The sequence below is a fragment of the Felis catus genome, chromosome C2 (assembly GCF_018350175.1).
Source record: "Felis catus isolate Fca126 chromosome C2, F.catus_Fca126_mat1.0, whole genome shotgun sequence".
NCBI classification, from domain to species: Eukaryota; Metazoa; Chordata; class Mammalia; order Carnivora; family Felidae; genus Felis; species Felis catus.
The window spans coordinates 152772026-152797487 of NC_058376.1; the positions used below are offsets into that span (position 1 = coordinate 152772026).

Below are 25462 nucleotides of genomic sequence, written 5' to 3' on the forward strand. Positions count from 1 at the left end.
ATCCCCCCTTATCACAGAGAGGTCTGCATACCCACCGCGTAAGCCCTGTTAGCGGCTCACATGTGTTGGTAGTCTTGGCTACAATTAGGCTGCTCACGCACCAAATAACTTGCTCTTCGGCCTGCCAAACACCCGCCTTGGGTCCTGCGCCACACTTCTGGTGGGTCACGTGCATGTGAGGCCATGTGACTTGTCCCGCAGAGTCTGGGGACTCCCTGAAGGCAGAGGTGGCCTGCCTCGTGTCTGTCAACCTGAGGCTGATGTTTCTAGATAGCTCAGTATGAGGCCTGCATTTACTCCAGTCTCCTTCAGTCCTATAGCCCCTGGACCCCTCTTGCAGATGCTTCACTCTGTCTCAGTGACCAGCAGAAAGAAGCAAGTGAGAAAGAAAGAAATGTGGCCAGTGACTGAAGAGTCAGAGGTCAGCCTCGGCTGCGCGATTTCTTTTTGGGGTGACGGCAGTCGCTGCAGACGCTGTTGGTCCATATCCCTGACCCCCTCTCTCCAGGTGTGGCACCCGTGGTTTTGCATTGGCGGGCTTTCTCTAGGGACAAAGCCGCTGCGGCCTCCATGCAAGGCAAGCTGGAAGCGATCAGCAGTGTAACGCCCTCGGGAGCGGCCCTCGTCCACTGACTGTGGGGAGGTGTGGATAAGGCCCTCACCCGCCTTGGGCAGCCTAGCTCTCAGCTGTCTGATCTCTGGGCGCAGAGCTCCCCAGTGGGAGCGGACCCAGTCGCCCAGAGTATACCTGCCTTGATAACCTACCCTTTTCCTGCTTTCTTTCCTCTCTCCCCTCATCACCCCCTGCCTTTACCTCTGCAACAAATACCCTGCATTAGGGTTTACTTTCGGGGAAACCTAATGAAGACATGTATGTTACTTTTTGTTCTGTGCAAGAACCCACAGCATAGATGGCTTTCAAGCCCGAGGGACCGTCGCTCACATGCCCGGGCCTATCACGGGCCTACAAACCTAGGGCAGAAACCCATGGACAGAGGACTGCTCTGGCGGGGAAAAGCCGGTGGCCTCAAATGAGGGAGCGCAGGGGGACCCGCATGGTCTGTCACCCCCACAAGGCACAGACAACATCCCTCAGCACCAGTGGTGGCTTTCAGCACCAAAGGACCGAATTCGCTCTTCGGGTCAGGCCTGAGTCTCCACAGCAAGGCTCTCTCGCCAGGTGGGGGTAGCATTTCTCCGTTTCTCTGATTCTTTGTGGGTTGCCTTTCCAGGGAGATAAGAGATCAGCATAACTCTCCAAACCACCAAGTGGTTCAAAAAGAGCATTTAGCACTTAAAAAGTACTAGGGCAATATAAAATTTAATGACGACTCACATAGTGACCATAAAGTACCCAGGAAGAAATATCTCTACATATAGGTATATCTATCTATATACCCATTCGCCAGCCATCCTTTTATTCAGGCAACAATATTGAGATGTGACTATACCCCAGGCATGGCTACAGGCGGTAGGGATGAACTGATGAATACAAAGTTATTCCAGGGGCGCCTGTGTGGCTGAGTCGGTTAAGCGTCTGACTTCCGCCCAGGTCATGATCTCACGGTTGGCGAGTTCGAGCCCCGCATCGGGCTCTGTGCCGACAGCTCGGAGCCTGGAGCCTGCTTCGGATTCTGTGTCTCCCTCTCTCTCCGCCCTTCCCTAGCTCACGCTCACTCTCTGTGTCAAAAATAAATAAACTTAAAAAAAAGTTATTCCATACTATATGGAGCTTAGTCCAGTGGGGGGGGGGGCTAAGACAATCAGCGAAAGGTAATAAGGTCTATGGAAAAAAATCAGGGTATGGGAATGTGATAGGGGTGTTTGAGACAGTAGGGTATTTCTAATCGGGTGGCATTTAAGCCAAAATGGAAAGGAATTGAGGGATTGGGCCATGTGCGTATCTGACAGAAGAGCCCGTGCAAAGGCCCAGAGATAGGAACAAGCTTGGTGTGTCGCAAGGAACAGCAAGGAAGCCACTGTGGCTACAGTGGAGAGGGCAAGGGGGAGAATTATAGGAAATGTGTTGAGAGAGACAGCAACTGGGCCAGATCTTATAGTCTTCCAGGTATTGCAAAGAATGAAGTTTACAGTGAGATAGGAAGCCATTGGAGGGTTCTGGACAAAGGAATGTAAGGGGGCAAGAGGGGAAGCAGGGAGACCAGTTATGAAGGAAGCTACTGCAGTCAATAACCAGGCAAAATAAGGTGGGGACGTGGGCCAGGATATAAGCAGTGGTAATGGTGCAAAGGGTCGGATTATGGATATATTCTGCAGGTCCAGCCAACAGGCCATTTGTGCAACAGATGCAGATGTGAGAGGAAGAGGGGTGGGGCAGGAAGAAGGGAGTTGCTATTTCCTGCAAATGGAAGGTTTGGTGGAGTTAGGATCCCATTTCAGACATCTTCCTGTGCCACTAGGAATGTTCTCATTCTTTTTTTTTTTCTTAATGTTTACTTATTTTTAAGAGAGAGAGAGAGAGGGATAGGAGCAGAGAGAGAGGGAGACAGAAGATCAGAAGCAGACTCCGCGCTGACAGAAAAGAGCCTGACATGGGGCTCGAACTCACAAACTGCGAGATCATGACCTGAGCTGAACTCGGACGCTCAACTGACTGAGCCACCCAAGCGCCCCTGTTCTCATTCTTGATGTGGGTGGTAGCTAGATGGGTATAGACACATACAAAAATTATGGATCTGTATGCGTAAGACGTGTGCATTTTACACTACGTAAATTATATCTCAATTAAGACATGCTATTACAGGGGCGCCTGGGTGACTCAGTCAGTTGAACATCTGACCAGCTCAGGTCATGACCTCATGGTCCATGAGTTCAAGCCTTGCATCGGGCTCTGTGCTGACAGCTCAGAGCCTGCAGCCTGCTTCAGATTCTGTGTCTTCCCCTCTCTCTACCCCTCCCCCACTCATGCTCTCTCTCTCTCTCTCTCTCTGTCAAAAATAAACATTAAAAAAAAATTTAAAAAAAAGGACATGCTATTAAAGACTAAAACCAAAAGCAGACGAAAAAGGGAGGTAATTAACTGCGCTACCCGTTGTGCTGGGCTCAGAAGGAAGACCGGATTTAGCCAGGTGGAGTCCTACTTGTCTTGGTAGTAACACAGCTGATCTCCAGACAGCCCCCTCCTTGGCCCAGTTTCGCCTTTTCTTTTTCTCAATCTTAGTCCACGGCAGCTGGGCTCATGGTTGTGCGTGACTTTCTCACCCTGAAGAAGGGCCCCTTCCCCTGACCGTTCTAAGCTGTCTTGAGGCTCTCCTCCGGATCCCTCCAGACCTCTCCTTGGTTTTGGGCTTCTCTCTCTGCTCCAGCATAGGTACCAGCTAGCTTCTTTTCCTTTAGGGAAGAGCCCACCTCGTTGCTTCCTACGTGGGCAGCCATTTTCACGCTGGGGAGAAACAGGAGTAGAGGCAGAGACCGATTTCCCTGGTTAGCCAACCACATTGTTGGCAAAGCCTCTGAGAGATTTCCTGGCGGATGAGACAATGAAATCTGGGCCAGAAGGTGACGTTAGCATCAGCTCAGCCACTCTCTGGTGTGACCTCAGTCTTGTTAACCTTTCTGAGTCTTGAGCATAAAATGATTGTGTTCCTTTAGTCTTGTGAGTTTCTCTTCCTTCATCTATACGTTGGGAATAAAAGCACCCATCACACAGGGCCATGGTGAGGTTTTAATGAGATAAAGCACCCAGTATAGTGCCTGAAGGATGTTCCATAGACATCTACTCCTTCTCTCCCAGTCCACTCGGCCAGCGTCCTCTGGGCCATCACACCTGGAGCCCACCAGGCCCCTTCCTCCAAGTGCATTTAAGGGTTCTCGTCAACGTCTTGCTAAGTTACCAGGTCAGATGACGTAAAGTCAGGAGCTACGACCAACCGCAAATTTTGCTGTGTATAAATACTCAGAGATTGTGTTCAAACGCGGACCCTGATGCAGCAGGTTGGGGATGGTCAGGTCTGAGAGTCTGCATTTCTAACAAGCTCCTGAGTGATGCCATGCTGCTGGTCCATGACCATATTTTGAGTCACAAAGCTATAAATAACACAACTAGATTTCCAAATAGCATAAAAAGACTAGAAGAAAAATAGAGAGTAAATGCATCACAAATAAATATAATAGTGCTGTGGCTGCCACATTAACAGAAATACCATGTTTAGAACTGGGGCAATCATAAATCTATGCTGGGCTCACTGGACGGCAGTTCAGGCCTGGGATCCACATTTTAAGAAGGAAGAGGCCAAACCAGACACAGCACAAAAACAGAAATAGAACAGCGAGGAAAGGACTGGAAATATATACAGCCAGAAGGCCAGGGGTACTGGGTGCTGGCCTCTCTTGTTGGCTGGACAGAGAGCTGTGGCAGCATTGGAATGGCTTCCTCTTGTGAAAATAAGAAATGTATACGTCAATGAAGATAGATAAGGTAGACAGTGTAAAGATCATCTTACACTTTATCAGGGTCTGACATCAGCTGGAGTAGATTCATTGGGTGCTGCCTGATAAGACAGAACTGAGTCATATCACCTGCTGGTTCATACCAGGTGCTCTGTTACTCTCCCCAACAGGTATCCTTGACGATGACTTTAAAATATCCAAAGGGGTGCCTGGGTGGCTCAGTCGGTTAACGGCCAACTTCAGCTCAGGTCATGATTTCACAGTCCGTGAGTTCAAGCCTCACATCGGGCTCTCTGCTGTCAGCACAGAGACCGCTTTGGATCCTCTGTCTGCCTCTCTCTCTGCCCCTTCCCTGTTTGCTCGCTCTCTCTCAAAAATAAAGAAACACTAGGGGCGCCTGGGTGGCACAGTCGGTTAAGCGGCCGACTTCAGCCAGGTCACGATCTCGCGGTCTGTGAGTTTGAGCCCCGCATCGGGCTCTGGGCTGATGGCTCGGAGCCTGGAGCCTGTTTCCGATTCTGTGTCTCCCTCTCTCTCTGCCCCTCCCCCGTTCATGCTCTGTCTCTCTCTGTCCCAAAAATAAATAAACGTTAAAAAAAAAAAATTAAAAAAAAAAAAAAAAAGAAACACTAAAATACATATATTTATGGGGCACCTGGGTGGCTCACTTAGTTAAGCATCCAACTTCGGCTCAAGTCGTGACCTCATGGTTTGTGGGTTTGAGCCCTGCATCGAGCTCTGTGCTGACAGCTCAGAGCCTGGAGCCTGCTTTGGACTCTGTCTACTTCTTTACCTGTGTCATTCCCCCCACTCATGTGCGCTCTCTCTCTCTCTCAAAACTAAATAAACATTTAAAAAACTTAAAAATATATATATTTAAAATATCCTAAATGCAGTAATGGAGAGTCTGAAAGAAACTTAGCAAACGGAAAATAAGATGGTGATCATGGGGGTCATTTGTCTGTTTGTGATTCATTCTCTCTCCTTCCCCCTTTCTGCTATGTTTCTCAGAGACACGTCCTTGCAAACAACCTCTCTCAGGTTTCTGCTATGGCTGACTCCATCAATGCCTCTCAACGGCCACTCTTCCTTTCCTCTCATAGACAAAACGACCTGTGTTTGGGGGCAGCGATGTGCCGAGCTAAAAAAAACTTTCTCTCAGCCCTCATTGTGGCTAGGGTTGGCCATGTGACAGGGTTCTGGCCAATGAGAGGCACATGGAAAATGCCAAGTGGAGCTTCAGGAAAGCTATTTAAAAGGGGGCAGGCTTGGGGCGCCTGGGTGGCTCAATCGGTTGAGCGTCCGACTTAGGCTCAGGTCATGATCTCGTGGTTTGTGAGTTCGAGCCCCGCATCAGGCTCTGTGCACAGAGCCTGGAGCCCGCTTTGGATCCTGTGTCTCCCCCTCTTTCTGCCCCTCCCATGCTCATGTTCTGTCTCTCAATAATAAATAAACGTTAAAAAATTAAAAAAGAAAAAGGGGGGCAGGCCTAACTGGACAGCTACACGCAAAAGCATGAAACTGAACTACTTTTTTACACCATAAAAAATGCATCACAAACAAAACAATTAATTACACCATAAAAAATTAAAGTGGATTAAAGACCTAAATGTGGGACCTGAAACTATCAGAATCCTTGAAGAGAGCACAAGCAATAATTTCTTTGACATTGGCCAAAGCAACATTTTTAAAAATATGTCTCCTGAGGCCAGGGAAACAAAAGCAAAAATAAACTGTTGGGACTACTTCAAAATAAAAAGTTTCTGCACAGTAAAGGAAACAACCTGTAAGACGAAATGACAGTCTATTGAATGGGAGAAGATATTTGCAAATGACATATCTAACAAAGGGTTAGTATCTAAAATATACAAAGAACTTATACAACTCAACACCAAAAAACCCCAAATAATCCATTTAAAAAATGAACACGAACAGACATTTCTCCAAAGAAGACATACAGATGACCAACAGACACATGAAAAGATGACCATCATCACAAATCATCACGGAAATGCAAATCAAAACCACCCCACATCTGTCAGAATGGCTAAAAGCAAAAACTCAAGAAGCAACAAGTGTTGGCAAGGATGTGGAGAGAAAGGAACCCTCGTGCACTGTTGGTGGGAATGCAAACTGGTGCAGCCACTGTGGAGAACAATATGGAGGTTTCTCCGAAAAATTAAAAACAGAACTACCATATGATCCAGTAATCCCACTACTGGGTATTTGCCAAAAGAATACAAAAACATTAATTCGCAAAGATACACACACCCCTATGTTTGTAGCAGCATTATTTACAACAGCCAAATTGTGAAAGGAACCCAAGTGTCCACTGATAGATGAATGGGTAGAGATTATAAATATTTTTACATAATAAAATATTACCTGGCCACAAAAAAGGATGATATCTTGCATTTGCAACAACATGGATAGATCTAGGGAATATAATGCCAAGCAAAATAAGTGAATCAGAGAAAGACAAATACCATAGGATTTCACTCATATGTGGAATTGAAGAAGCAAAACAAACGAACAAATTAAAAAAGAGAAAGAGACCAAAAAAACCCCCAGACTCATAAATATAAAGAACAAACTGGTGGTCACCAGATGCGAGGGGGGGTCGGGAGATAGGTGAAAGAGTGGATTAAGAGTCTTTATCACGATGAGCACTGAGTAATGTATAGAAGTGTGGAATCACCATATTGCACACCTGAAACCAACATAGCACTGTATGTTAGCTATTGAAAAGAAAATAAAAAATAAATAAAAGGGGGCAGGGCTGTTCTCTTCCCTCGCCTTACTGCAGCTGCGGTGTTGGAAGCGGAAACCAGGAAACAACATGCATGAAGGAAGGCTGCGCGGAAAGACCAAAGGAACTAGGTTTCCTGATGGCATCACACAGTTGCTTCCCAATCCTGGACGGACCACTTCTGGATTTATCTTTACAAAAGAAAAGTCCCATTGGGATCGGCTGCTAAAAGTTGGCCTTTCTGTTACATGCAGCCAAACACATTCCTAACTATTTTCAAAATCAGTGGTTTAATCCATCTGCCTAGGGTAGAGGACAGGCTGGCCAGTTACACTCAGGTGCCTGGGTAAGTGGCCATCAGGAAGCAGCAAGGCTACTGGGAAGTCTGGCCTCAAAGGGATGAAATAACAGTTCTGGCAAGTTGGATCTTAACAGGACGTAGCTATGTATTCACGTTCTCTGTGAAATTCCAAGGGCATATGTATTTGTTCCCAAATTCAGATGCTCGCAGAAATATCCTGTGTGCCACTGACATTATCACGTGAGAATATCACACACACACACACACACACACACGCGTCAAGAGCTGCATCTTTGTCAATATGCTTATAACACAGCCTTCAGGATGCAAAGAACACCAGTCAGCGGCAATCCTACTATAGCAAACACTTGCAGGGTTCCACCAGATCCCCTAGGACCCGTCTAGGTGTCCACCTTCTGGCTCCAGTATGTGTCTTCTTCCAAGAGCCAGCATCTGTGGGTCTTCCTTGGAGGCTTGCCCTCAGGCTACTGGACCACTATGTCCACACCTCACCCACAGAGGGGGGAAAGTGCTGGGACTTTGCTCCTTCAGTAGGGGCCCTTAACCAATGACTGGTGCCGTGGGGGAACAAAAGCCCAGCTTCCTGACCTCGACAAGGACTTCGCTGAGGTGGGACTCACACTTCCCAGCTCCCCTGCAGGATCAGGCAGAGGCCACCCTCTGCAGCACTGAGCCTGAGATCACCCCTGCCCTGTCCCGCTTCCCCACTCCCTCTGCGTCTGCTTCAGGGAAACCCAGCCTGAGGCACCCCTGTTCTCCTTAATCTTTTTCGTTTTCTTTTGTTTGCCTTGGCTTAGCAGTCCATTTTCATGGCTTTCCTTTTAAGAGGTGTTGCACTGCTTTATGAAAAAGATTTAAAATCCAAGACTCTCCTTCCCCTTAGAAGAGGAAATTATTAAATTGCTGTTTTTCAATTCATTAGAAAAAAAATCCAGAGGTTTAACACATGTTTTCTAAAATAACCCCTCCCCCCATAGATTTACCCAAGTCCTGCAGCTCTGGGAAACGTCCTTCTTAATTGATCCTTGTTGTAGCTAAGGCTCTGTTGACATTTCTAAAGCAAAACGTAGCCTTCCTCCCAAACACAGTGAATACACAAATGAAGCTTTTCATATATGTGAAAAACGAGCCCCACCGTGGAACACCGAGGCCACGTTGTGATGGGAAACGGACATCTGGGTTTTTCTATCACCTCTCACTGCCGACTGGGGCAGGAAGGGCCCAGGCTGGCTCTCAGGCACAATTTCTCCAGGGGTTAGAATGTCTGACCTGGCCACAAGGCCAAGTAATCCAGGTGAGGAACTAGGAACCTGGCCTCAGGGTACCTGCTCCCCACCACCCACTCTTGTCCTCTCCAGGAGGAAGGGCAGCAACCAGCAGAAAGAGCTCAGAAATGGGAAAGGCACTAGGGAACTTGGGATTTACCCTCGGCAAGCGGGATGGGGAAGACCGACAAGGGAAGAAAGAGGAAAAGAACTCGCTGCTGTGTCAGAGCCACAGAGAGGCTTGGAACCTGGTGAGTTTTTTTCTGCCTGGCATTATGCAGGAAGTTCAAGGTAAAGTCACCGAGGGGCTTGGGGCACTGGATTAAAAACAGAAAAGGGGCGGAAAAGACTTATTATTTTCTGAGTATCGATATCCACCCTCAGGCCTCCCTTACAAGGGCAAGAAGCAAGTTCATTCATCATCTTAATGGCCGGGCCAAGATGACTATAAACATCTAAGGGTTGCATTTTACTCGGGGCGACTATTAACTTGACAAGAGACGGGAGAAAGCAGAACACAATGAAAATCAGTTCCTGCAGAGGGAAGGCAGGCTCTTTGAAATGTGCTCACACCAACGGCCACTCGCGCTCCTGCCTGGAAACCCTTCCTGACGCAATGCTGGCCTTCCCAGCTCCACAGAAGACATCTCGTCGTGTTCCTTGGTGCAGGGTGCAGTTCCTGTGTGCAAACTTCTATCTGAGAACAGGCCAGGGCACTCCCACAAATATAAAGGCACACAAACATGTAAGTCCCTCATCTTTCCCACTCTTCTTTGGGTTAGAAATGGGATCATTTTTATCGCCTGGAGCTATCTTGAGTGGTTCGCCTTGAAAGGGAGAAGAGAGAAGCCCCTGGGAGAAGGCCTTTCTGTGGTAAAGGTAGATACAAACTGGAAGAATCACTTTACAAGAAAAACAAACTTATGAGCCCTCTCTGCCTCTGTCATAAAGAACAAGCCATTGAATGCCACAAAAGCCGACCTGGTGCTTTCAACTCAGAGGCCAAGTTTAATTTGGAATGCAAAGCACCCACTCCTCAGAAAGAGCAAAACTAAGCTTTCCTTCACACCACTTCTAAAGGACATCATCAGGCTCCCCACACTGGGCCCTGTCGTGGGAGGAGACAGAAGGGCCCGGTGCCCACTTCTCTACCTCAGTCTCGCAGGGAGGTTAGATGGTGACACCAGTGTGTCAGTGGGATTCAGTGACTTACAAACAACCGGGGCCGGTCACTATGTTTCTTATGAACTCGAAAGGGCAGAAAGCTCTAAAAGGCATTGTAAGTGGTAGGTCTCCATTTTCCCAGCAGGATTCAGGACTCTACTGTTTCCTTACTGGTCTCTTTCCTGCCGGCAATCCCAAGACTGAGTCTCACCCGTCTTCCCTGGTCTGTTGGCTCTTTCTTGGTTCTTCCTCCAGCATGTCACAAACTTCTGTCCTCTCTTCTGTTTCCTTAGTCCATATAAAAATGCTGGAGTCCCCCCACCAGGCCTCACTGGGCCTGCAGACCTTTGGGTCGGTCCTCTCTGATGAGGGAGCATGACGCAGGCTAAGGGGCAAGCACAAGCTAGCACCGCCCCCCTCCCTAGGTGGGACATGTGTGATATTCCTTGGACACCCCCGGCTACCCAAAACAGGAAAGGACAAAACAAAACAAAAAGCAAATGGTTAAGAAAAAGGCAATCCCATCCACAGCCTCAAGTCCAGGAACTCCCTACAATCTTACGGTTAATGCTTTGCTAGAGAGAAAAACAACCTTACATTGACAACAGCTAGGCCTCCAGTAAGTCTTTAGCACATGAACGTCTCTCTGGAAACTCCCTCTTGACTTTGTCTCTGACTCCATGAAACGGTCACACCCCCCCGCCCCCCACAGTTTCAGTACAGCTCTTCCTGCCTCCAGGTCCTGTCCCTATGCTTTCATAAAATCACCTTTTTGCACCAAAGACATCTTCAAGAATTCTTTCTTGCTCGTTGGCTCCAGACCCCACGAACCCCCCATCACCCTCCAAATTTATCACTCTCCCTGCCTAAAGACTCCGGGCCTAGCCCTACATTGTTTCGGGAGTACATTATTTTCCTCATTCTCTAAACTCTGATATTCATCACACATATCACACATTTGAACCATTATAGATCTTGGATTTTAAAAAGTCGACATCCCCAAACCAAAAATTCTAACGCTTCGGCAAATAGTAATGAAAAAAAAAATTAATAGGCATTATTAAAAAAATTTTTTTTAATGTTTATTTATTTTTGAGAGAGACAGAGACAGAATGCGAGTGGGTTAGGGGCAGAGAGAGAGGGAGACACAGAAGCAGAAGCAGGCTCCAGGTCCCGAGCGGTCAGCACAGAGCCCGATGCGGGGCTTGAACTCACGAGCTCTGAGATCATGACCTGAGCCGAAGTCGGACGCTCAACCGTCTGCGCCACCCAGGCACCCCAATCAATAGGCATTATTAAAAGCAAACAAATGGGCTGGGGCGCCTGGGTGGCGCAGTCGGTTAAGCGTCCGACTTCAGCCAGGTCACGATCTCGCGGTCCGTGAGTTCGAGCCCCGCGTCAGGTTCTGGGCTGATGGCTCGGAGCCTGGAGCCTGTTTCCGATTCTGTGTCTCCCTCTCTCTCTGCCCCTCCCCCATTCATGCTCTGTCTCTCTCTGTCCCCAAAAATAAAAAAAAAAAAAAAAAAAAAGCAAACAAATGGGGACTACAAAAGTTAGCCCACTTAACTGATATATATATTTACACATATACACGTGTAAATATATATATTTACACATATACATATATATACATATATATTTACACATATACATATATGTATATTTACACACACACACACATACACCAAATTTTCCATTATTTTCATGTAATTTCAATTTTTTAAATAAAGGTAACTAATCAAATATAAAAATATGTTCAGTTTAACACTAGCTATATTTTTTGATGTTATGAAGGCACACGCCCATGCACACACACTCCTGCAATCCCTTTGTTAAGACCACAGGTCTTGATTTTCAGTTTAAAAGGAAGAGTCTGGGCGCCTGGCTGGGTCAGTGGGTTAAGCGTCCAATTCTTGATTTTGGCTCAGGTCATGATCTCATGGTTCAAGGGTTCAAGCCGTGTTGGGCTCTGTGCTGACAGCACGGAGCCTGCTTGGGATTCTCTCTAACCTCCCTCTCTGCCCCTTCCCCGCTCATACTCCTCTCTGTCTCTCTCAAAATAAAATAAACATAAAAAAAAAAAAAAGGAAGAGTCAACACCTTCTGACTGACAGCGCACCGTCTAGTATTCTCGCTTTTTTCCCCTCCTCCTCCTCAGCATGTAATCTTGGTCTGGAGTAGGTGACCAATTCATACCTTCTGAGTAAATGAATGAATTATAGACTTGGTGCTTGTGGGTGGCGGGGGCCGCCATGGTAGCCGCGCATCATGTACGAGTAGTCTGCATAGACGCCATTTGACCCTCAGCACGTCTCATTTCACAAAGAAGGAAACTGAGTCACAGAGAGAAGACCCTTGCTCAAGGTCCCGCTGGGCGCAAGAAACAGAGCTGAGTTTCTGCATCTGCGTGGGATGGGAGCGAGAGCCTCGCCTTCCCTCTCCCCCACCTTGGCGGCTTGCTGTGTTACTTCTAAGAATTTCTGAAGCACAACCCCCGGCTTGGCTGCCTCTTGCAATCGCGCAAGGGTTTTGAGAACATCATTGGCTTTAAAGTGCTATGGATACTACCTGTAAGTTGACCCTCCCTCCCCCCAAGCAGACACTCACACTTGAACCCCCAAACTCCAATCTCTTTGGCTAGCTAACCTGCCACCCGGGGACAGGTGAGAAATGCAGTCACGCCTGCACACACACCAGGGTCTACCCCAGATACAGATCCATGTGACAACAGGCAGGCGGGAGAACTGCCTACAGCATATGGAAAACAGCTAAGCCAGAGGTCACCAGTTGGTGGCCTACAGACTGGATGCAGTCAGTTGGATATGTTTTGTTTGGCCCATTCAATGTTCAGAAAACATTTTAATTAGCTGCCAAAGTCATGAGATTTCACATAAAAATGTGGACTTCTGGCTTTTCTTGAAAAGTAGGAAATCTGGCTGCATCGGCCCTCACTCCCACCTGGGAACCGTGGCCTGCTCTCTCTGGATGAGGCCCCGTTTTTCCACAGTCTTCCCTGCCTCCTACTGTCCCACACCCGGGCCCCTTGTCCCATTTACAATACTAGCCTTGCGCCACTCCCGTAAGACCGTGAGGTGTGCATCGCTAGTTCTCGAGCTAGAACCCCGGGCAAAGCTCCATTACGCTAACTTGTGACTTCTGGAAGTCTAGAAAGTGAGGTGTTTAGGTTGCAAATGCTTCCAACCCTGTGGGCATCTCTACAGGTGCTGGGGAACCTCACACGGATGGGTTACACCTTTCAGGGTGCCCCGCCCCACTTCCAGTTGCCAGTGGCTGCAACCCTGTGCTTGAATGGAACTTTCCAGAATGAGGTTGGTTGTTCTGGCCACGCACAGCACAGGATAGAGGTCTGGGGGATGCGTGCTCCTAGAAAGCTTCAACCACTGACTCCCCCAGCTGCCTCAGCCCCCAAGTTTGGGTTTTACACTGCTTCCCAGGGTTGTCCTGGGATGAAGTCCCACTTCCCACCGTGGCAGCTGGTTGAACAGCACCCCCTGCATTAGCTGCCTCCACCTGTCTGTCGCTGCTCCATTTCCCTCCCAGTGTTTCTTGCGTCTCTCAAACAAACAAACTGCCCTCAATTCCTTGCTTCAAGGTCAGCGTCCGGGAGATCCAAACCAAGAGAGCACTCACGCTACAGACGGTGCTAGGTCAGGGACCCCCTCCTCGTTCTTTCTCACCAAGCACGACCTCTTCTGTAACTCTGTGGCAAGCCACCACACCCCCTTGGGACCCAAAGGTCACCTGGGAGTACCCTTGCACTATCTCAAAGCTTACAACTGCCCATGTCCCTGTCTGTTCCCATGCGGGCCCTAACAGGCACTCACTGCCATGAAGATACGTGAGCACGCATCCGGCCTCTGCTTTGAGCTTATCTGTCTGGCCACATGAAGCATTCCTGAGCGCCAGAGACCCAACCGACAAGCAACTTCAGCATAGGACAGCAGGCATCTGCATTCCTAAAACGTCCAGAGGCCATGCTGCCACTCGGAGCGTCGCTGGCCCTTAGACCCACACGGGAAAGCCTTCTTCCACCTTGCTGGATCGCTCCTGTCCCTCTTCCTCTGCCCTCTCGCGGGGCTCCAGCCAGCTCTCCCCTTCACCGAATAAACTCACTCATCCATCCCAGCTCCGCGACGGCAGCACCAGCTGATATCGACTCTTCAGAGGAGGCCCATCGTCTTTCCCCAGCACTCATCTGGGAGCTTCAGGCAACCCGAGACTAGCTGGTGTAGGTCATCGCGTGCTTCAGAGCAATGTCACGTGCCAGTGCTCCGGACAGCAGTTGGCCTCCGGTGCTGTTGGCTGACATGCCTCGCACCCCACTAGGCCAGGAGTTCTTCGCAAGCAGGGACCGGCCCTTACTCGTCTTTGGGTCCCCCAGCCGTTGGTACGGCCCCTGGCACTTAGCAGGTACCTAACGACCGCTGTCGGAACAAACGCGTTCCTGTTCCCCGGAGGCAAGAAGAGCCGCTGTGTGCCGAGCGGCGTCGCGGCGAGAAATTAAAACTCAACTTTCCCTTGACCCCAGAGCCACATGGCTGTACAACTCGGGGGGGGGGGCACCATCCACGTAGCCTGTGGGGTGGTGTTCCGGGGGTGCCGCTCACGCAGAATCTAACCTGAATGTGACCCTGGGGCTGTGCGGTGCAGATGTGCTCCGAGCGCATCGTCTCCGTTGTTCTTTACTCTCCTTTTCCACTGTGCCCCTCCCCCATCCCTACGAGACCCGGCACACGGCTTCACAGACGGCCACGACACGGCCACCGCCGTGGGCTGCGCCCCGGCCAACCCGCACGTGCCAGCCAATGAGCGGCCACCGGCGCACGAAGCCCCGTTTTATGGAGTGTTTTCACCTTAGCTTGATGGAGGCGAGAGAAAAGCCAGCAGGTGGTTATCCAGTGTGCAGCCCACATTTTTGTAACCAGTCTTCCCTTACAGGAAAGAACCAGCATGAATCTTTGGAAGCAGTTCTGCGTTGCAGAGGACAGAAGAGTCCGTGTTAGGGGAGACGTTTTGTCCAGTCTCAGAAACGAATACATCACCAACCGGGTGATGACAGAGAAGACCGGAGACCTTGGAGGCCTACGCCCCGAGCCGCCTTGTGGCTTTGGACAGAGGGAGAGCCACCCACCCACCCACCCACCCACCTCACCCATGCAGCCAGGGGAGGCATCGGAGCGGAGATCTGAGGGCAGGGCAGTTCACCGAAGAAAATGGGGACGGAGGGAATTCTAGGATAAAGGCAGCTTTGGGACTGAATTATAACTGGATTCAAGTGCATATGTGGGGCATGGCGAACTCCGAGGCTGGGGAAGAGGGGAGGCAGGAAGCGGCGGCTCAGAATGGCCTCTCACCAACAGCTGAGGAGTCCAAACTCCCTTCTGAAGAATGTGAAGCAGCAACAGTGATGAGATTATGTTTCTTCCCAAATTTGTACGGTACAACTGATATTACAGTCTTAGTTTTTAAGTTAATTGTTTCAATTATGTCTTTACTGGGGCAATAAATCTTTTTTTTTTTTTTTTTTAACATTTGCTTCCTATTTTAAACGTTTGCAAAATTTGTTTTTTCTTACTTCTACATTTCTTTGGCCCTAACACTTTATTCGACGACTCTATTCTTGAGTGCTTTATCTGTAAGTATCCTATTTCTCAGGAATAGTTTCATGCTTATTAAAGCTTCAACAGTTATTGAAGCAGATGCTGCCTTGCTCACATTCCCTAGAACTAACCAAAGGGTTGGTCACCTGAAGCCAGTGCCCTCTGGGCCAGAGGCTTCCAACTTCTCACTGCTGGAATTGTTCACTCACCCCAGGGAGTGTGGCTCATTGCCAGAGAAGGCTGGAAGTTCCAGGGTGTTAAAGCCCTTGGAGTGATTTTCTGTGGATGAGTGGTGAGAGTTGGTGGAGAAATCTGGGGCGCCTGAGTGGCTCAGTCACTCTTGATTTTGGCTCAGGTCATGATCCTGGGGTTGTGGGATGGAGCCTTATGTCAGGCTCTGCACAGAGCATGGAACCTTCTTAAGATTCTCTCACTCTCTTTCTCTTTCTTTCCCTCTCTGTCCCTCTCCCCTGCTTGCATGTTTTTTTTTTAAGTTTATTTTTTTGAAGAGGGGGCAGAGAGAGAGAGAGAGAGAGAGAGAGAGAGAGAGAGAGAGAGAGACAGAAAGACACAGAAGCCAAAACAGGCTCCAGGCTCTGTGCTGTCAGCACAGAGCCTGATGCGGGGCTCGAACTCAGGAACTGTGAGATCATGACTTGAGTCAAAGTCAGATGCTTAATGGACTCAGTCACCCAGGTGCCCCTTGTGTACTCTCTTTCTCTTTCTCTCTCTCTCAAAAAGAAAAAGTTGGTGGAGAAATCCTCTAGCAGCTTCCTCACCCCTGGGAGTGACTCTGAGAGCGTGTTCCACAGAGACTGTCTGAGAAGGTCTGCAGCAGGACACAGCCCAAGTTCCCCATGGCTCATCAGCACACACTTTCTTAGCTTTTATCCCTTCCCCGTCTAAACGCACCACTCCCACAACGTGCCTCCTGAGATCACTCCCCAAATAAACCACCTGTACCTACGTCATAGTGTCAGAGTCTGCTTTGGGGGAAATCTAAACTAGGAGAGTTAACAGACTTCATGAATTCTCACATATTCGGGGATGTCTTCATTTTGCCTTCACGAGGGAGTGCAACTTGGCTGGGTATAGAATTCTTAATTGACAAGAACCTACTCTGACTTTTTAATACTGTTAAAGAAGTCTATGGAACATTGGTTTCTTTGTTTTCTGTTAGGTATCAGTAGCATCACTTTCACATTTTGAAAATTAAAAATCTCATGAAGCTGTGTGTTGACATTAAAGTGTTCTCAGTATTTTTGCCTGGTATTTGCAGAGACCATTCAAGAGAATGGAGATCCTTCTTGGTATCTACTCATGTCTTCTGTTCCAAGTATTCTGGACCCACTTATCTATGCTGATCCTCCAGTCTCCACCTTCTACATGTATAGTTTGCACCGTCATCCTTCTTCACTGACTTTTTTTTTTCTCTGAATCCTCAGAGACCATCTCAAATATGTCCTGTACAGCAATGAATCAGATTTCCATACTACTAATTCTGCTCTTTCCTAATTACAGCACGTTTTAATTCTGCCATTGCTTTCTTGGTTTCATTATATTTCCTTATCCTATCTACAACCTTTATTTTTTTGGCCTCTCAGTTCATTCCTTTTTCATCCCAGTTTATCATTCTACTCTCTGATCTTTTGTGATGCTCATATTTTTCTTGAATTTCATCAAGAACAAAAGTGGGTGCTCTGTAAAATTTACTTTTGTTTTCTATTAATAATCTTTCTAAAGGGTATGCTTTTCTTCTGTGTCCTGAGTTACACTCGTCTTAGTTTATGTGGTAGAACCTTTTTGTAGGGTCCATGTTGGTTCTGTTAGGCCTACGTGGGGTGGGTGGGCTCTCTCGGTTCCTTTGTACCACCCATCTGGGTGCTATTAGAATCTTGCTCTGGGCTGAGTGATGCCATCTACATTTCCACGTGCAGTTGTGGTCATGGGAGAGGAATTTTTGTTTCTTTACCTTCTCCTATCACATTGAAGGTCATCTTCCCTGTTTTTCTAGACAGTCCTGCCCCCACGGCAGCTACGTGCTGTCTCTGTACCCTGCCACCTTTTCACGCTAATGCGTCCCACATCCAGAAGGGCCCCCGAAACCTTGTCAACTCTCTGCCAAATTGAAACCAGGGCTCCCTGTGCCAAAGCTCGTTGGGATTCGATGGAGAAGAGATAAAAATGATCGGCTATAGGAGCTAATGGCATACCTATGGCCTTCCCAGGTACACTGTCCTCACCTGACTAGAGCCCCTCATCAAGAATGCCTGGGGGGTTACTTACTACTCCTCAAGGTAGTCAGTATGATACAAGGGTGGGAATGGTGCTCTCCTGCCACCTCAAGAGGGGACGATTCTGCTGAGTGATTTATGCTCTTGGGCATTCCTCCACGTCTTTCCACCCTATCATTCAGACTAAGGCTACATTTTACAACAGCATCCCCTTACTCAGCCCTTTCCCTGCCTCATCCTGCTTCCCTCACTTCTCTCCTGCAGCATTCCTCCAATATGGCAGATGTGCCCAGATCCTACGCAGTAAGGAGGGAATGGGAAGATGCGTGTGAAACCCCTGGTATATAGTGGGTGGTTAATCACTGCTGTGGCCCATCCCCTAGATAGTTACAAGACTAAAGATAAAATCACTTGTTCAGGGCAATCTCTGTGAGAGACAGCCATCACAGTATTGTTTTTCAATTTTTTTTTTAACTTTTTTTTCAACTTTTTTTAAATTTATTTTTGGGACAGAGAGAGACAGAGCATGAATGGGGGAGGGGCAGAGAGAGAGGGAGACACAGAATCGGAAACAGGCTCCAGGCTCCGAGCCATCAGCCCAGAGCCTGACGCGGGGCTCGAACTCACGGGCCGCGAGATCGCGACCTGGCTGAAGTCGGACGCTTAATCGACTGCGCCACCCAGGCGCCCGTTTTTCAATTTTTTAAAAAAATATTTATTTTAAGAGAGAAAGCACACAGGCACGCACATGAGCAGGGTTGGGGCAGAGAGAGAGGGAGACAGGGAGAGGGAGAGAGGGAATCCCAAGCAGGGTCCATGCTCAGCACAGAGCCTGACATGAGGCTCAATCTCACAAACTGTGAGATCGTGACCTGAGCCGAAATCAAGAGCCAGATGCTTAACAGACTGAGCCACCTAGGCGCCCCTCATCACAGCATTAAAGAGAATAAAACTAGAATGAAATATCTACATAACAGGAATTTAAGGGTAATCCCATAGAATACTTTATGACAGAATATTATGTAGCCTCCATGCTAAAAAGAAACCTATGATGAAGGAAGTAAAGTGAGATATAGGCAGTTATAGTTTATGAAATAATACTACCAAATCCTATATACCGAAAGAGCGGGGCCAGCTCTCAACTTTGTAGCAGACGACAGACAGAACAAAGCTTTGTCACAAGGATGACTGTGTCTATAGGCAAAAATAAGCCAAGGTACTTGGGGAGACACAGCTCTTCCTAATTCTGAGGCTGGAAAGAAATTTCTCCGGTGGGTCCTAAGTGAGAGGAACCTGCAACATAATGACCCAAGTCACCAACCACATCCTTTCAGTTACCCAGAGAGGAGTTTTACAGATCTGTTCTTGAGTCTGCCCCTTCCCCAAATCCACCCCCTACAAGACGATGGCACAGCACAGGAAATCCTATAAAAGACATTCTGTATGGAGCCAGAGATACTAGAACCCTAGAGATACTTGGTTCTCTCTTGACTGGGCTTACCCCAGGACAATTTTAGCTTACAGAGAATGGGAAGTGTGCCCTTCTCATAGTCTTTCTTGATCGCTTTTGTGACCTTCCCAACCCTGGTGTTCCTAAAAGCTATGAAGCAGCAGAGATTTGTGATAACCTCTTGTAAAGTTCTTGGAGCCCCATCACTACAGATCTCTCTATAGCCTTCAGGTGCCCCCTAAGCTGGGCAAGGTTGGTGTAATCCTGTCAAAACTGGTGAGCTTGCCAGGATCTGTGTCTGAACAGACGTTTTCCCATGGGCTTGAAGGCACGCTCAGTGCTCCTCTGTGGGCAGGGCACGACTGTTCCTCAGAAAGTGATTTTGGTTCTGTTTAACACAGATGTCAAGGTACTGCAGTTCCATGTTGTAAACATGTTGAAAAGTGACAAGATTTGCCTTCAAAACTGCCGTCAAGAGTTAGAGCAACCACCGGGAAGGGCGAGGTCTGTCTGAGCCCACTCATTCCTGTTGCCTCCTGGTGACTTGCTCTTTCTTCCCATAGGTGGTTCACTGAGTTGGATTACAGGACAGGAGAGAATACCAACTGCTTTTTCCTTTCTGAGTCACTCTACTTAAACTTCAATTCATTCAAGTACATTAGTCCATGCTGAAAAATTTACTCATTTCATGAAAGTAATTTAATTTCCTCAATTCACTCAAATACATTGTAAATAAACATGCCAAAGCTTAGGCTGACATACGTGACCCTTTCATGGAAACAGTCAAGTGCACCAGTGGTGATAACAGGCAGCGATTTGTCCTCATTTCTTATCTCGTTCCTTGCAACTAGCGATGCACAACTGGAATTCTCTAGAACATGCCAGTGTTTGGGGAAGTGGTGAGACAAAACAGGAGGGGGAGGGTTCCACGAGACAAAATGGATGGGGGGCAGTGTTAGATATGGATATCGCTCCAGCACCCTGTAGGTATCTACGGTTTCTTCTTTGGCCGCACCAACGCACCTTCTAAGTCCAGGAGGAGGAAAAATCCCCAGAGTTCCAAATGATGCCCAAAATAATGAAACAGGCTTTGCAGAACCACTGCACGTTCCAAGCTGTGATGAAAGTCAGAGAACGCACCAGACGGAACAAAGGCTCCCTTTCGGGGGTGCCTTCCTTACCTTCTGCCACATGTTGATAAAGAAGAGCTCACGGGAAACATTGAAGGACACGTTGGCATCGTAGGCGTCATCCCCAAGGTTTGAGATCGAGATGTTTAGGGAGATATTCTTCACAGCTCCCAAAGCTAGGTATGGGGTTTTCTCATCCACACTGCAACGAGCAATAAACAGCAATGAATGCCCTGAAGCTTTCATAACATCATACGAGGCATCAGAGGGTAGCTGAGGGTTGGGGGCAGAAACTCCACTGGTGTCAGAAGTACAAGTCCCAGGAAACTCATTCACCGGCCATGCATTCGTGGGTAAGCAGTTAGCTCCCATGGACCTCGGTTTCCTCATCTAACAGCCTAACTTGCTAGGCTTTTCTGGGGCTCACATCAAACTCAGAAAATCATAAGACATTTAATACCCTGGACGTGGAATTCGGTCATGTATTCATTCAAGTATTTTTGAGCACCTACTAAATGCCAATCACTACTACTGTATGTGCTAGAAGAAAGAACAGTGGACAGAGGTCTTGCCTTTGTGTGGCTTTAGGGAAACAGAAAACATACACAATGCAGCAAACATACAGCATGGTCAGAACGTGGAGAAAATTCACAGAGAGTATGAAGGGTGGAGAACGTCAGATTGGAAGGGAGAGTGGGTTGTGATTTCAAATAGGGTAGTTGGGGAAGGCTCACTGGTGAGGTGACCTCTGAGTAGAAACCTGAAGGCATAAAAGGAGCAAGATACATAGACATCTGGGAACTAGCAAGGGAAAGTCGGGCCTGGCACGTTCAAGACATGTCAAGGAGGCCAGAGTGGCTAAGAGGAGTGAGCAAAGGGGTGTGGGGAAGGAAACGGGCTCAGAGAGATGAAGGGAGTGGGGGCAGGCAGAGCATATGGGGCACTGTGGGACCGTCACAAGGACCTTGGTTTGACTCTGAGAGGAAGCTCCTGCAGGGCTCTGAGCAGAGGAGTGGTGTGACCCGACTTCCACATTTGAAGGCTCACACTGGCTGTGATGTGAACGGTCCGTGGAGTATGTGGTCAGGGGTGAGCAGGGAGCCTGGTTAGGAAGCTCTCGCAATAAACCAGGTGGCAGCTCAGACCACAGTGGTAGAAGCTGAGGTTGTGAGAAGAGGTCGTGTCCTGGATGTGTTTCCATGGTTATGGCCAACAGACTGTGCTCACAGATTGATTGGATGAGGGGTATTAGGGAAAGAGAGGCGTCGAGGATGGCTGCAAGGATTTTAGGTTCAACACGTGGAAGGGAAGAATTGTCATTCATTGACATGGGAAAGGCCATAGGTGTAGAAGGTTCGGCAGAAAAAATCCAAAATGACCGTTGGATCTTTAAGAAGAGGTGTTGGACAGCTGGATGCATACGTCTAGAAGGAGGGTCTAGGCCGGGGATACACATTTGGGATGGACTGGATACGATCACTGGGGGATGAGTGTAGACAGAGAAGAGGTCTCACACGTGGGAACTGCAGATGGGGAGGAGCCACCAAGGTGAAGAAAAAGCATGACAAGGGAGGTAGGTGGAAAAGCAAGAGAGATGGTCTCTCTGTGGCCACAGAAGACATGTTTCGGCTGTTTTGTCAAAGGTTGGCAGATAGGCCAAAATAACATGAAGAAGTAGGATTGGCCACTGGAATTAGCCACCTGAAGGTCACTGGTGATCTCAGTAAGAGCTGCTTGAGTGGAGTGATATGGATGGAAGCCTGGAATTGGTTTAAGTGTCGGAATAGCCGAACAGATGGAAACAGTGAGAATACTCAACCATTTGGAGTTGGTTTCCTGTAATGGGGAGCAGAGCAATGGGATGAGGGCTGGGGGTGGGGAGTGGGCGCAAGGGAATCGTCATCTTTCTCAAGATGGAAACTATGGTCGCACATTTGCACGATAAAGGGAAGGGACGCACCACAGAGGGGACAGTTGCTGGATGGCCTGGTGAACAAATGGAGGGGCTGGGACCAGATGGGACCAGGAGAGAAACCAGCCCATGGCACAGATGCGTTAGTAGATGGGTGTTAGAAACAAAGTGGAGGCTCCTTTGTGATTACGTCCATTTTGCACGGAAACAGAAGTAGAGTCAAAGACTGGGAAGGGAGAGGAGGAGGAGGGAATGTTTGAGGGGCGAAGAGGAGGAGGGAAATGGCAGCCCTGGCAAGTGGGGGAGCGAGTGGGCCGTCGGTGGGACGACAAGGGGACGAGGACAATACGAAGCAGCGGACTGTCATGTGACGCGCACTGTGGACAAAGTAAATTCACCCCGGTAGCCAATCTCTGGCCAGCCACTTAAGGGATGACGTGACTAAGCTCATGCGGGTTCGTGTAATGGACAGTTGGTATTTTGGGCTGCTCAGCAAAATAATAATAACAATAATAAATAATAATATGAATGTATGACTTAATAATACAAAATACAATATAAAATAATAATAATTAAATGACACCTTCCTGTTTGGGAGGAATCTCAAGATAGATGGGAAGGGCACATCAGAAGAAAAGGGGCAGTCCCTCCCATTCTCCCCCTCTTGATAGCTAAAGTGTGGGCACCTGACTGTATGCAGTCATGTGGCCTCAGTATGCACAGATGCTCCCAGCCGGGGCCAGGAATTTTGAGGGGTTCTCAAAGACAGCCCCAGGGCCCTCTGAGATCATCTGAGGTGGCTCCTGAGATGTTGAGGTGGCATCCTGAGCTAAGCCTTATCTCCCCTGTTTCCTGTCCCCATTGGTTCTGCAGGCTTCCTGCCTATGCTCCGAACTGGTCCATAGCCTTCCAATAAATTCCTTTTCTGCATAACCAGCACATGTTTATTGTTGTTTGTAAGCATTAATATGGTGAATATAGCGTGAAGGAGAAGAGAAAGATCCAAAATCTCAGTAGGCTATAATACTTTGAAGTACAGACTTTTGTGGAGAGCAATCCTCATTACCCAGCCATGAGGACAAGGCCTCACTTTCCTGCATCAGCAAGAATTAACATGTGCACCGAGAGATCTGATGGCTTTGCTTTTGGAAGTACGAGCTTTAAGGATCCAAACAAGATGTGGAAAATTAACTCAGAAAAAAAGCCTCAAATTCTTGAGTGGCCTCCAATAAATTAAGACCCTGACCTGAAGCTATGGCGGCAATGATTTATTATTGTTGGCCATTTTAATTTTTAACGATTGATGGGTTATTTCTGTCCTCCTGTTTGCTTTTGTGAGATTACAGAAGTAATCCTCAGGCCTTGAGGAGTTATGAGGGACTGATAAGCTTGCTTTCTCTCGAGAAGGAATTGCATACGCACTCACAGGTAGCCCAGTCGCCTCAGAAAGTAGCCAGTTTCCAAATGGAACACAGAGAAACAAGATAGAAGAGCACAGGACCGTGGGGGCAGGGAGCTGCCTCCTCGTTCCCGTTTTGTTGTTTGTGATCAGCCCCCTTTCCTCACGTGTAAATGGCAAGAGATCAGGCCTAGGATGTCTCACCTTCTCCAGCCCCCGGAGCCTGGGCCTCTGTCACTTAATCAGGCGAGCAAGGTCGTCCCTGGGCTTCCAGTCAAGTGATTCTAACATGCCTCCATGATGAAGGGAAGCCAGGCGCCTTCCAGGGTGGAATGTGAACTCAGACTTCTTTAAAAAGGGGAGCCTGAAAGCTGGTTTTGCTCTTTCTCCACAGCTGAAAACCTATGTATAAAATAGTACGTCTCTGCTTCCAAAACTATTCTTAGAAATGAAATGAAATGAAATGTAATTTGCCTGGTGTTGGGTGCTTTGAAACATGTCAACTTTCTGAAACCTTACAACGCTGTGAGCGAGCGGGTCCTGACGTCAGTCCCATTTTTAGAAGTGAGGAAATCGAGAAGCAGAGATAGAGGCTGGCCGAGGAGCTGTGCTGGGCTTTGAACACAGCACCTCCTAGGCCTTCAAAGCCCGCCCCCCTCCACTGCAAGCCCCTTCTGATCTCTCTCCTGGGGGAGAATAAATCTCCCTATTATAAACCCCTCCAGCCCATGCGCTCTGTCAGTCCTTCACAGCACTTAGCAAGGTTGGGATGACACATTTATTTGTGTGGCTATTTGATTAAGAAATCTCTCTTCCCAATTAAAATCTAAGCCCCAGAAGGCAAGGACCCTGGTCTGGCTTTGGTCATCAGTGAAGTCCTCGAGACTCAAGACTTGTGCCTGGCACATAGCAGGTGTCCAGTGAACCCTTATGGAATTGATGAATGAATGGAAATGCCCAACGTTCCCACAACAGCTCAACAGCTCAATCTTTGTATTTTATAGTTGAAGATGAGCCCCCCTACCCCAAAGGGGAACCCACTTTGGTCAAGGTCACAGAGCCACGCAGTGGCTGAGCTAGCACTAACGCCCAGTTCCCTTTGACATGAAGGTTGTCTGAGCCACAGCTCTTACGTAAACTCCATCTCAGTCGGGAAGGGCTTTGGCAAGAAATGGCTTTTGATGGCGTCTAACAAGGACAGAACTCCATGAAGACCAATCCCTTTGACAGGACTGAAGGAGTAAGACAATCGAGCACAGGGATTTTTGCCAAACATCCCATGGGTGCTTAGTTACTAAAGAACCACCCTTCTTATTTTCAGGAAATCTTATTCCCTGAGAAATTTTCCCATGAATTCTAATTTACTTCTGCAGTCTTTTACATGAGTCATATCACTTTGTACACCAATCACTGGTGTATTCTTATGTGGAAAGTGTTACTAATAATAGTCAACATATGACACAAATCGTACAGTTTCTATAAAGCTTATCTTACAGCACATATACAGCCCAATGGAAATATACTGCTCATCTCTTATAAACAATAACATATGTAACTGCTCTAATACATCTTACAGCACCTTGGGCTTATATTTAAGTTTAGCATTGATTTGATGTTACTGCTGCCATCTCGGTAGCTGTGTGGTGCCCAAGAGTCACTGTGGAACCTGTTCTCTGACCTCACTCATCTCCATACGGTAAGAGTGAGTGCCACACGACACTTAATCTCAGGATCTTGAGTTTGAGTCCCATGTTGGGCACGGACACTACTTAAAAAAAAAATAAGAGTGCATCTCATTCCAAATTC

The 25462-nt window shown here is 47.9% G+C and overlaps 1 protein-coding gene across 4 annotated transcripts in view; it reads right to left on the minus strand.

The window, feature by feature from the left end:
* The window catches only part of ITGA9 (integrin subunit alpha 9), a 362074-nt gene that overhangs the window by 127288 nt on the left and 209324 nt on the right, over positions 1-25462 (minus strand). For all 4 annotated transcript variants that reach the window (XM_023260749.2, XM_023260752.2, XM_023260750.2 and 1 more), the window contains exon 18: positions 20397-20547. In XM_023260749.2, the coding sequence (XP_023116517.2) occupies positions 20397-20547 (151 nt within the window). The remainder of the gene's footprint in view (positions 1-20396; positions 20548-25462) is intronic.